Source organism: Diceros bicornis, chromosome X (assembly GCF_020826845.1).
Source record: "Diceros bicornis minor isolate mBicDic1 chromosome X, mDicBic1.mat.cur, whole genome shotgun sequence".
Classification (NCBI taxonomy): Eukaryota; Metazoa; Chordata; class Mammalia; order Perissodactyla; family Rhinocerotidae; genus Diceros; species Diceros bicornis.
This window is the reverse complement of record NC_080781.1, coordinates 94263180-94276773: the sequence shown is the minus strand read 5'-3', so window position 1 is coordinate 94276773 and position 13594 is coordinate 94263180. Positions and strand designations below refer to the sequence as shown.

At 38.7% G+C, this 13594-nt stretch overlaps 1 protein-coding gene across 4 annotated transcripts in view; it reads right to left on the bottom strand.

Moving 5' to 3' along the window:
* Window positions 1-13594, bottom strand: part of CENPI (centromere protein I) — a 69731-nt gene that overhangs the window by 40486 nt on the left and 15651 nt on the right. For all 4 annotated transcript variants that reach the window (XM_058536340.1, XM_058536339.1, XM_058536338.1 and 1 more), the window contains exons 4-5: window positions 13149-13267; window positions 12757-12864 (exon numbers count right to left, since the gene is read on the bottom strand). In XM_058536340.1, the coding sequence (XP_058392323.1) occupies window positions 12757-12864; window positions 13149-13267 (227 nt within the window). The remainder of the gene's footprint in view (window positions 1-12756; window positions 12865-13148; window positions 13268-13594) is intronic.

The window sequence follows — 13594 nt, the reverse complement described above, 5'->3', positions numbered from 1 at the left end:
TCTCCTCAACTTAGAAATGGGTTCACAAAGACTCTGGATATATTTGTGAAAAGCATGAATTTAGATATCGGATCTTTTTTTTTAAGGGAAGAAGACATATTATGACCAAGTCTGCCATATTCTATACAAAATATAATAACTTTCAGTAAAAACCTCATTACCTCACATCCCTAAGATATGATCCATTAGCAACACTATTTATCATTTTGGATATGAAATTTGCGTCACACAATAACTTGCCCTAGGCTCCAGCATTATAGGAAATCTGACATCCTCCTTTAATCATATCTAGAAAGGGAAAACTCATATGCATCTAAGACTTTACAGTTGCCTTTCTGGCAAATACTTAACTACCACATCTGAATCACTATAATCAGGCTCCCACCAAATTATATGAAAATGACTTTTCTATTTATTTATTTATTTTTGTGTGTGGTGGGGGGGAGATCAGCCCTGAGCTAACATCCGTGCTAATCCTCCTCCTTTTTTTGCTGAGGAAGACGGGCTCTGAGCTAACATCGATTGCCAATCCTCCTCCTTTTTTTTTCCCCAAAGCCCCAGTAGATAGTTATATGTCATAGTTGCACATCCTTCTAATTGCTGTATGTGGGACGTGGCCTCAGCATGGCCAGAGAAGCGGTGCGTCGCTGTGTGCCCGAGATCCGAACCCAGGCCGCCAGTAGTGGAGTGCGCACACTCAACCGCTAAGCCACGGGGCCAGCCGAAAATGACTTTTCTGAAGTAATGCTTTTAAAAGTTAGGCTCCCTATTTCTTGATCTGGGTGATATTCACACAAATGTGTTTGGTTTATAAAAATTGAGATGATCACTAACAATATAGGCAATTATCTGTATGTATATTATACTTCAATAAATATTTTTAAAAAGATAGAAAAAAAGAAAAGAAAAAGGAAAAACGTACCCATACTTCTGATAAGGGCTTAATCTCCAAAATATATAAAGAACTCATGCATCTTACCAACAAAAAAACTACCAACCCAATTAAAAAATGGGCAAAGGACCTGAACAGACATTTCTCCAAAGAAGATATACAGATGGCCAACAGACACATGAAAAGATGTTCAAAATCATTAACTATCAGGGAAATGCAAATCAAAACTACAATGAGATATCACCTCACGCCCGTCAGAATGGCTATAATTAACAAGACAGGAAACAACATGTGTTGGAGAGGATGTGGAGAGAAGGGAACTCTCATACACTGCTGGTGGGAGTGCAAACTGGTGCAGCCACTATGGAAAACAGTATGGAGATTCCTCAAAAAACCAAGGATAGAACTACCATATGATCCAGCCATCCCACTGCTGGGTATTTATCCAAAGAACTTGAAAACACCAATTTGTAAAGGTACATGCACCCATGTGTTCATTGCAGCGTTATTCACAATAGCCAAGACTTGGAAGCAACCTAAGTGCCCATCAAGGGACGAATGGATAAAGAAGCTGTGGTATATATACACAATGGAATACTACTCAGCCATAAGAAATGATGAAATCCAGCCATTTGTGACATCATGGATGGACATTGAGGGTATAATGCAAAGTGAAATAAGTCAGAGGGAGAAGGTCAAATACCGCATGATTTCCTTCATTAAGTAGTAGATAATAACAACAATAAACAAACACATAGGGACAGAGATTGGATTGGTGGTTACCAGACGGGAAGGGGGGAGGGAGGAGGGTGAAAGGGATAATTCGGTACATGTGTGTGGTGATGGGTTGTAATTAGTATTTTGGTGGTGAACATGATGTAATCTATGCAGAAATAGAAGTACAATGATGTACACCTGAAATTTTTACAATGTTATAAACCAATGTTACTGCAATAAACAAAAAATTAAAAAAAAAAAAAAAAAAAGAAAAAGGAAAAACGTAGGCCCCCTTCCCTCCTGCCAAGCTGAGCAAGAAACTCTCTAGTCAGCGTCATGAAAACTACTCCAGTATACCGCAATTGATTCGATGAACATTTATGAGCAGTTCCTATTCATTCATTCCCTCACAAAACAAATATTTATTGAGCAGTGAATAAAAACAGACAAAAAGGCCTGCTCTCATCAAGTTTACATTCTATGTGCCATGAATAGTGTTACTAAATACTTGGGTTCCAGGCTCAGTTCCTGCCTGGAAGAACTCAGTCTATTGAGTTATTACAAGAAAGGGAAAAGCATGTTTTATTATTTCCCATTCTTTACAAAGTATAAACACAGAATTCATTTGTGTTGCAATTTAGCCAGTTTATGAACAAAAACAATATGAAGTTAAGAGAGATGTCAAAGGGAAGGGACAGTCAATCACATACTACTCATCATTCATTCACTCCTGTGCACCACAGGGCAAGCAGAAGGGATGAGCATTCTTACTTTCTCTTGACACTTAAAGGTCACTACACTTTCATCCTTGTATAGAAAAAGACCTCCTTTGAGACTTGGTCCACCCAACCTCACTACCTCTAACTTACCTATACCCTATCTATTCACTACTAATCTCTTAGTAACTTCTAAACATTCACTGAGGACTTAGGCATCTGACTTAGTCTTCTACTCTAACCCTAATCCCAATATCATGCCAGAAGACTTTAATGTCTATATCAACAAATCACCTTGGCCTCACAGCTTATTGACATTCTCAATTCCAATGACCTGATTGCCATTTATAGAAATATTGCATATTAGATAGCCTGAATGACCCTGCCTGCTTTCTTGCCAACTCAGCAATGCTTTTTACATTGTATCCAGCTGTTGAAGTGCATTTCTGAGCTGGCATGAAAGCAAAGAATCTACAGCTCCCAAAAACAAAATGAAAGTGGGAACATTGAATAATAATAATAATAATAATAATAAAATAATGAGCTTTCTCCTCCAAGATTTTCTGCCAAACCTTAGAAATTGTGAACTTCTGGCTCTAAGAGCTACAAAGGAAGGTAGGGGCAGGATAAGCAGGAGATAAAGCTTAGATTCCACCCAATATGTGGAATATGCAAGGGATGTATTAGAAAACTGGGACAGACCTCCCAAGAGCTACACCCAAAGTGTATGGATGTGAAATAAAAACAAACCCCACTGTGTTGAAGAGGACAGCAGGTCTACTTGACGGTCTTGACCTTGGGGTTGAATGAAAGAAAATAAAGCCTCCCCCAAGAATCTGTAACCACAAGCTGGCTCTATGTAGGTCTGCAGTTTAAATTTACACTAGTGGTATGACCTGGGAAACCTCAAGTGAAGAATTTAAAGTGGTTCCAGCTTAGTTGTACCTCCCAGACAAATCATATATCTGTTAAGAGACTTCTATCTAGAATATAGAAAGAACATTTACAACCCAATAATAAAAATACAAATAACCCAATTAAAAAACAGGCAAAGGGGAGCCAACCCGGTGGTGTAGCGGTTAAGTTCGCACGCTCGACTTCAGTCTCCCGCGGTTCGCAGGTTCAGATCCCGGGTGTGGACCTACACACCACTCATCAAGCCATGCTGTGGCAGCATCCCATATACAAAACAGCGGAAGACTGGCACAGGTGTTAGCTCAGGGACAATCTTCCTCAAGCAAAAAGAGGAAGACTGGCAACAGATGTTAGCTCTGAGCCAATCTTCCTCACCAAAAAAAAAAGGGGGGGGCAAAGGATCTCAATAGACATTTCTCCCAAGATGATATACAAATGGCCAATAAGCATATGAAAAGACATTCAACATCACAAATCAATAGAGAAATTCAAATGAAAATCACAATGAAATAAATACCACTTTACACCCACTAGGATGGCTATAATCAAAAAGTCAGATAAATAACAAGTATTGGCAAGGATGTGATGAAATTGGAACCCTCATACACTGCTGGTGGGAATGTAACATGGTACAGTCACTGTGGAAAAGTTTGGTCCTCAAAATGCTAAATACAGAATTACCATATGATATGGCAATTCCACTCCTAGGCATATATCCAAAAGAACCGAAAGCAGGGATTTGAACAGATACTTATACACCAATGTTCACTGCAGCCTTATTCACGTTAGCCAAAAGGTGGAACCAACTCAAGAGTCCATCAACAGATGAATGAACAAAATGTAGTATATACATACAATGGAATATTACTCAGCCATAAAAATGAAGTTCTGACATATGCTACAACATGGATGAACCCTTAAGATATTATGCTAAGTGAAAGAAGACAGACACAAAAGGATAAATATTCTGTGATTCCACTTATATGAGGTACCTAGAATAGGCAAATTCATAGAGACAGAAAAGTAGATTAGAGATTACCAGGGGCTGGGGGGAGAAGGAATGTGGAGTTATTGCTTAATGAGTACAGTTTCTGTTTAGGGTAATGAAAAAGTTTTGGAAATAGATAGCAGTGATGGTTGGACACCACTGTGAATGTAATTAATGCCAATGAATTATACACTCAGAAATAGTTAAAATGATAAATTTTATGTCATGTAAAAAAAATATAACAGGTTAAAAAAATGAAGTACTGGGCCGGCCCCGTGGCTTAGCGGTTAAGTGCGCACACTCCGCTGCTGGCGGCCCGGGGTTCGTATCCTGGGCGCACACCAATGCACTGCTTCTCCAGCCATGCTGAGGCCGCGTCCCACATACAGAAACTAGAAGGATGTGCAACTATGACGTACAACTATCTGCTGGGGCTTTGGGGAAAAAAAAAAGGAGGAGGATTGGCAATAGATGTTAGCTCAGAGCCGGTCTTCCTCAGCAAAAAGAGGAGGATTAGCACAGATGTTAGCTCAGGGCTGATCTTCCTCACAAAAAAAAAAAAAATGAAGTACTGATACATGCTACAACATGGATGAACCTTGAAAATACCCTAATGATTCCGTTTATATGAAATGTTCAGAATAGATAAATCTCTAAAGACAGAAAATAGATTAGGAGTTACTTAGGAATCCCTAAATACGAAGATGGGGCAGTGATAGCTAAAGGGTGTGAGGTTTTTGAGATGATGAAAATGTTCTAAATTGACTATGCTCATCGTTGCACATATCCGTGAACATACTAAAAACTAGTGAATTGTATACTTCCAGTGGATGGATTGCACGTTATGTGAATTATATCTCAATAAAGCTATTTTTAAAAAGTATCTGAGAGAAAAGAAGAAACGACAGATTACAATTAGACTGATTCAACAACAATGGAAAGGAGGAGTCACTGGAATAATATTGTCAATGTCCTGAGAGAATTTAACCGTCACCCTAGAGTTCTACACACAGCAAAATCAATTTTCAAGAACAAGGGCGTAGTAAAGATTTTCAAAGACAGAGAGTTTACCATCAAAAAGATTCTCACTGAAAGAATATTCTAAAGGATATACTTTTAGATAAAGAAATATGATCTCAGATGAAGATCTGAGATGCAAAAACAAATGATCAACAAAGATATTGATAAATATGTGGGAAAATCTAAACAAACATCAACTGTGAAGATAATAATAACACCTACTTTATGTGTATGTGGAGGAGGATGGAGAAGAACAAACTAGAACTAAAAATAGACAATAGCATATAATCTGAGAGAGGTGTGATCAGAGTTAAAGCATTTTAAGGTCCTTGTATCATTCAAGATGAAGGTAAAGACGTTGGTTACCTCTAGACTTTTAGAAAAACCATACTGGAAATTAAAACTGGAGGCCAGCCCGGTGGCATAGTGGTTAAGTTGGAGCACTCTGCTTTGGCGGCCCAGGGTTCATGGGTTTGGATCCCAGGCGCAGACCTACATACCACTCATCGAGCCATGCTGTGGCAGCACCCCACATACAAAATAGAGGAAGACAGGCACAGATGTTAGCTCAGGGCCAAACTTCCTCACCAAAAAAAATAAAAAAGAAATCTGGGGCCGGCCCGGTGGCGCAAGTGGTTAAGTGCACATGCTCTGCTGCAGCGGCCCGGGGTTCGCCAGTTTGGATCATGGGCGCGCACCGACACATCACTTGTCAAGCCATGCCGTGGCAGCGTCCCATATAAAGTGGAGGAAGATGGGCATGGATGTTAACCCAGGGCCAGTCTTCCTCAGCAAAAAGAGGAGGATTGGCAGATGTTAGCTCAGGGCCGGTCTTCCTCAGGAAAAAAAAAAAAAGAAAGAAAGAAATTAAAACTGAGAAAATTTTAAATGTTTATTAATTCATTAAAAAATAAAAAGCCCTTGGGCCGGCCCTGTGGCTTAGCGGTTAAGTGCGCACACTCCACTGCTGGCGTCCCGGGTTTGTACCCCGGGCGCGCACCAACGCACCGCTTCTCCGGCCATGCTGAGGCTGCGTCCCACATACTACAACTAGAAGGATGTGCAGTTATGACATACAACTATCTACTGGGGCTTTGGGGGAAAAAATAAATAAATAAAATTAAAAAAAAATAAAAAGCCCATTACATGCTAATGTGAATGACATATTTTATGAAAAATAACTATTTTCCAACAAAAGAAAAATAAAGAAGAGTGACATTGTTTTACATTTTATATTATATATGAATGTTAAAATAGGTACAATAACACCTAAAAGAACACACACAGAAGGTAAAGGGAAAGAATCAGAAAAAAGCAGATCATTTAGAAACCTCAAAATAAGATAGTTGAATTTATTTCTACTATATCAATAATTACTACAAAGGTAAACTAATTCCCCAGGTAAAAAACAAAAAATCATCAACCAGGATCTAAAAATAAAATCTAGCTACATGCTATTTAAAAGAGGCATCTAAGACATGAGGGCAAAATAGATTTAATAAAAAGCAAAAGATGAAAATATACCAAATATACCAAGCCAAAACAAAGCCAGGGTAGCAATGTCAATATTAGACAAAATAGATTAAAACAAAAAGCATTTCTAACAACAATGGGTGACTCCATGATAAAAGGTTTGATTCACCAGAATGATATGAAAACTATAATTGTGTATACACCTAATATTAGACTATTAGACTCAAAATATATGAAGCAAAAATTGACAGAACTCTAAGGAAAAACTGACAAATTTGCCTTCATAGTCAGAGATTTTCAACAAACCTCACTCAGTAATTGACAGATGAGCAGTGATGACAAGAAATGCATAAGAATACAGAAAATTTCAATTCCAATAACCTTCATTCCTTCACTCTTCTTCAGCAACTCACCCCATGGTCCCTCTGAACCTCGTCATCACATTGAACCATCCCCCTCCTGAAATCTTAAACTCCAATGCTACAACTTCCTATCATTCCAGGTTTTAATCCCATTACACATCTTAAACATCACCAGGGCATACTGAACCTCCGCTGCATGTGCTCAACCTGCCCTCTTCTGTCTTCACCTTCTTCTCTTTACTTTCTAGACCTCCTGGTCCATCAGCTCAATCACTCCCTTGCCTCCTTGTCTGACCCTGGAGAAATCACCCACCCTTGCATATTAGTAACATCACAAATTCATGCTCTCTAACCTCATCTGGGCCTTCAAAACTTCTGTGTTTCTAATCAGCTCCTATTCCCATTTCCATCAGGAGCTATTTCAAAATTTACACTCTCGGGGCCGGCCCCGTGGCTTAGCGGTTAAGTGCGCACGCTCTGTTACTGGCTGCCCGGGTTCGGATCCCAGGCGTGCACCGACACACCGCTTCTCCGGCTATGCTGAGGCCGCGTCCCACATACAGCAACTAGAAGGATGTGCAACTATGACATACAACTATCTACTGGGGCTTTGGGGACTAAAAAAAGGAGGAGGATTGGCAATAGATGTTAGCTCAGAGCCGGTCTTCCTCAGCAAAGAGAGGAGGATTAGCATTAGCTCAGGGCTGATCTTCCTCACAAAAAAATAAATCAATAAATAAAATGGTTTAAAAAAAAAATTTACACTCTCTCCTCAAACATAATATTCTATCTTTCCCTCCTCATTCTCAGGAGAAGACCTTGCCTCCTACTTAAGTGAAAAATTGAAAAAAAAAATCACCAAGACCACTGGGCAGGAATTCCCACAATTGCGTCCCTTACTAAGCCACAAATTTATTAGCATCAACACTCATCCTTTTTGCTTATTGCCAGGAGAGGTATCTTCCTGTTAAAAACAAATTCCTATAACTTTAACCCTGATCTCAAAATAATATACCTTATTTTGATGCCTCTCCTCTACACCCCCATAGAGCCCTGTGGATATCATCACAGGATTTATCACACTGTACTTATCTTTTCCCCTACTACGCATTTAGAGATCCTCAAGGCTTGGCCTCTTATTAGGTAGCTTACCTTAGCAAAGTTACTTAACTTCTCCATGCCTCAGGTGTCTCATCCCTAAAATGGGAATGATATAATTTTCTATAAATCCTGGCACTAGTCATGTGACCTTGAGTAATTATCTGACTTCTCTGTGCCTCAGATTCCTCATCTCTAAAATGGTGATAAAAGCATATACCTCATAAGGTTGCAAGAGGTTTAAACGGGGCCGGCCCCACGGCTTAGCGGTTAAGTGCCCGCGCCCCACTACTGGTGGCCCAGGTTCGGAACCTGGGTGTGCACCGACACACCACTTGTCCGGCCATGCTGAGGCCGTGTCCCACATACAGCAACTAGAAGGATGTGCAACTATGACACACGACTATCTACTGGGGCTTTGGGGAAAAAAAGGAGGAGGAGTGGCAGTAGATGTTAGCTGAGAGCCGGTCTTCCTCAGCAAAAAAAAAAAAGAGGAGGATTAGCATGGATGTTAGCTCAGGGCTGATCTTCCTCACAAAAAAAAAAAAAAGAGGTTTAAACGGGTTAAAACCACATTTTATCTGGTGCGTATTTTACACTTACAGCACATTTCACTTTGGCCTAGCCACATTTCTAGTGCTCACTAGTCACATGAGGTTAGTGGCTACCGTATTGGAGAGCAAAGTATAGAAAATAGTAGGTGTTCAATAAATGTCTTTTTTAGAATACTGATGTAAGATTAAAAAGAACTTCCAGACCCCCAGGATCGGAAAACAAATACTTTACATAGTCTAACATTTCTTTTTTCACATTTTAACATCTCTGAAAACAGGACTAATCCTACAATCGATGTCGTGACAGTTTTAACGGCAGCATTCTTTTGTAATGGTTCATAAGATAATGATTTATCTTACAACTAATGGCATCTTAGAGTTGATGAAATACTATGTATACAAAACACCTAGTGGGCCGGCCCCGTGGCTTAGCGGTTAAATGCGCGCGCTCTGCTGCTGGCGGCCTGGGTTCGGATCCCGGGCGCGTGCTGACGCACCACTTCTCTGGCCATGCTGAGGCCGCGTCCCACATACAGCAAGTAGAAGGATGTGCAGCTATGACATACAACTATCTACTGGGGCTTTGGGGGGAAAAAAATAAGTAAATAAAATCTTTAAAAAAAAAACAAAAAACACCTAGTGCCTAGCATATAAGCTTCACATAAATTAACTATGTCTTATTCATACTTGTATTTCTAATACCAGTTAAATCCCTGGCACAGTATGTAGTTAATAAATGTTCCTTGAGTGAATTTCTACAGGATGTCTTGTAACCTCAAACTCTGTACATCTAAATCCAAATATATTATATTCCTTCCAAAACCAACTCCTTCTCACAAATTTCGTTTTATTGTCAAAGGTACCATTACTCCAAGTCATGCTGACTTACAAACTCAGATTTTCATCTCCTGACTCTTCCCTTAATTCAATTTAGGTACCAGACCATGTCAATTCTTCCTTTAAAATTTCCCCTAAAATGTGTCCTTTCAAATTTTCTTTCTCATTGTCACCACCTTAGTCTAGGACAGTGGTTCTCAAACTTTTTGGTCTCAGGATCCTTTACATTCTTAAAACTTAGAGGACCGACCCCAAAGAGCTTTTGTTTATCTGGATTATATCTATTTATATTCACCGTATTGGAAATTAAAACTGAGAAATTTTAACACTACGCTAATATAAATGACATATTTTATGAAAAACAGTTATATCTTCCAAACAAAAAAAAAATGACTAGAGTGACATAGCTTTACATTTTTACGAATCTCTTTAATGTTTGACTTAATAGACGATAGATTCTCTGCTTTTGCATTAAATCTGTTAAGAGATGGGTTTTTTTTTAACAGTTTTATTTATTTATTTATTTATTTTTGTGAGGAAGATCAGCCCTGAGCTAACATCCATGCTAATCCTCCTCTTTTTGCTGAGGAAGACCGGCTCTGAGCTAACATCTATTGCCAATCCTCCTCCTTTTCTTTCCCCCAAAGCCCCAGTAGATAGTTGTATGTCACAGTTGCACACCCTTCTAGTTGCTGTATGTGGGACGCGGCCTCAGCATGGCCGGAGAAGCGGTGCGTCGGTGTGCACCCGGGATCCAAACCCAGGCTGCCAGTAGTGGAGCGCGTGCACCTAACTGCTAAGCCACGGGGCCGGCCCAAGAGATGTTTTGATTAAAGGACATGAAGAAAATCCAGTCTCACACAGATACGTAGTTGGAAAAGAGATAAAAAATTAATATCCTTTTCAGAAAATTGTGGATATGAGTCTTTGATACTATACCAAAACTTGCTAAGTGGTAGTCTCTTAAGGGTTAGCTGCAATGTGGAATCTGAAACTTTTATCAATAAACTCTTTGTACCGTATTCCATTAAAATTCATTGATATATCTGCACTTTGAATGGATCTTTTACCCATGCATAATTCTATAACATCATACTTGGTCATCTGGAAAATATTGGTTCACTGAGTTATACCGAGCTTCCAAATATTGACACATTTCATTACACAATATCTAAAAATCACATTCATTAATATTGCCACCAATCTCATTAGAAAAGTCTTTAAGTATTGAGAAGCTGTCACAGTGGCAGATACAAATTTTCCAAACTTGTAATTTTCGCTTGAAAGCTCAAATTTTATCATTGGCAACAAATATTGCCAGCTGTTTTCTTTGAAATGACAAGCTCACTTTGTTTATTTTCAAGAAAACATCTGCCAAATACCCAAGTCTGAACAACCATAGTTTATATGTCAGTCATTCTTTCAAGTAATAATAGAATTCCATGAAAAAAGCAGCTAGTTTAGCTCGCAACTCAATCATACAAGTGCTCTTCCTCAGGACAAGTACAGTACTTTAGGATGCAGGAGGACCTTATGTGTACTTCCCATTTCATCACACAGAATATTAAAGATTCTCAAAGGTTGAAATTTAATAAAATGAATGAATTAACTTTTACTGCTTCATTTGGGACATTCTTAAGTGAAATTGGCATTTCTGTTTTTTACTGCAGTGACGAATACAATGACCACTAATACAGTTTGGTCCTACTGTCCTGATTCGTGCTAAGGCACCAGTTTTATCCACCATCACTTTAGCACCATCAGTGCAAATGCCAACACAGTAAAAATAGCAGATAACATCTTGATATTGCTATGAAAATAATTTTAACCTCTCAGACCTCCTGAAAAGGTCTCAGGGAGCCTCAGGGGTCCGTCCACAGACCATACTTGAGAATTGCTAGTCTAGGGCTTCATCATGTTATACCTGCATTATCCTGTTAGTCTGCTAACTAGTCTTCCTTACTCTAGCCTCTCTCCTAATTCATAGTGTTTGGCACTACTAGATACAACTTCCTACAATGCTGCTTTCAACATGTTCTGCCCAAAGTTTTTCAGTGATCTCCCAACCAGATAGAAGATCAAGTTCAAATTCCTTAGCATCATATTCAAAGATCTCTACGATCTTTCCTCATCCAACTTTTTCAGCCTCACCACCCACCACCGCGTGATACTACCTGTAATTAAGTCAGTCTGATCTATTTAAGGTCTCCTGAAACACAATTTACACATCTTGCAACTTTGCTTGAAGTATTCCTGTCATATCAAACATCCTTTCCTTTTACCAAATCTCAAATCCTATTCAACCTTCAAGACCCAGCTCAATGTCCACATACTTTATGATGCTTTTTTTAATCACTCTGGTTTACAGTGCTCTCTTCCTTCCTGGAAATCTCACAGCAATTATTATCCTCACATTATCATATACTGTCTTTGATAATTTAACTCTTGAATTGTTATTTAACTTTATGTGCTTTCCTTAATCCCCCAACTAGATTATAAATCCCTGGAATACAGAAACTCTCGGCTAAACTTTAAATCTTCTACAGTGCCTAGTACAACGCAACGAACAGTGGAAACATCAGTTTTTAAAAATGAAATCAGTGAATGAATTCCATTCCCAAAGGCAAGAGGAATTTGGTTAGGTGAATGGTTCACATGGTCTGAGAACTACTGATGGTCCTTGAAAATCTTCCAGGTGGACAGAGTGATTTCTTAGAGTTATTAATGTTTTCAATGGGAATAATTATGCTAATCAAAATCAGTCCACTGGCATCTCAAGAAAAGCAATCTTCTCCTCGTTAATTCTGATGAGGTTTTTGCAGTGTTAATCAAGAAAATGTAGAATAAGTGACCCAAAGGACCCTGCTGAAGTGGTTTAAAAGGGAAAAGATGGCAATCACCACTCTAGATCAGCAAAGAGACTCCAATGTGGAGTCAATTCTATCTGTAACATTTTATTTCCTTAAAAGATATAAAGCAAATATGGTAAAATTTCATATTTGTTAAACTGAGAGATAGACACAAGGCTGTTTGTTATGTTATTCTTTAAACTTTTCTATGCTTGATATATTTTAAAATAAGTAAGGAGAAACACACTGTGTGGCACTTTGAGGCACATACAGTGCGTCAATATACAAGCACGTACCATTTGATCGATGCATGATACAGTCCAATTTTTACTTACCAGCGCATCATCTTGCAATGAAGCAAAAAAGAAGCCATAGAGCAAGTTAATTTGGTCCTTGTGATCAATGAAGTCAAACATTGCAACCAGCCAACGATAAAAAAGTACCTATTGAGAGACAAAATGCTTATCTTTAGAGAAATACAACTGGCACAGAAGAGCTTAATTCCCCCGTCAGGGCTGTTTTAGAAGCCTCTAGCACAAAATAGGATAATAGATTTTATTTCTCAGTAAAAATTTCTGTTTGAACAGAGTCCTTGCATCAAGCTATATTGCTCTAAAACTACAGGCTTTGCACAAAAGGCCACTGCCATTACTCCATAAGTGGCTCTTCCTTGCCAGCCCTTAAGTGGCTCTGAAGGACTTATAATCAAAGTGTTTAAAAAGATTACCTTGGTGCTACCAGAACACTTGCCAACACAAAGCCAGGAGACCGCCTTAACTACAGAATCTTCTGATATTAGAGTTGCTGGAATCATGCACTTCAATATCCGAGTGCTTACAGCACTCCCTGGAAAGCAGACAAACTCTAAATTAAACTACATTTTAGTATCTTGATTGTTCCCTTACTATTTTTCGCTCTTGGTCCTAAAAATCTCACTTTATATTGAAGGCAATAAAAAATAACAGTGAGTAATAGTCGATGTCTTATCATCACTACAAAACATATTTCAAAACAAAAATGTAATTAACTTCAATACAAATTATAAAGCAAATTTTTGGCTCTAATATTTCTATTTAAAAGGAAGGATGAGTACAGGGCTTCTTTTTGGGGTGATGAAAATGTTTGGGAATTAGATAGTGGTGATGGTTGCATAACTCTGTGAATATGCTAAAA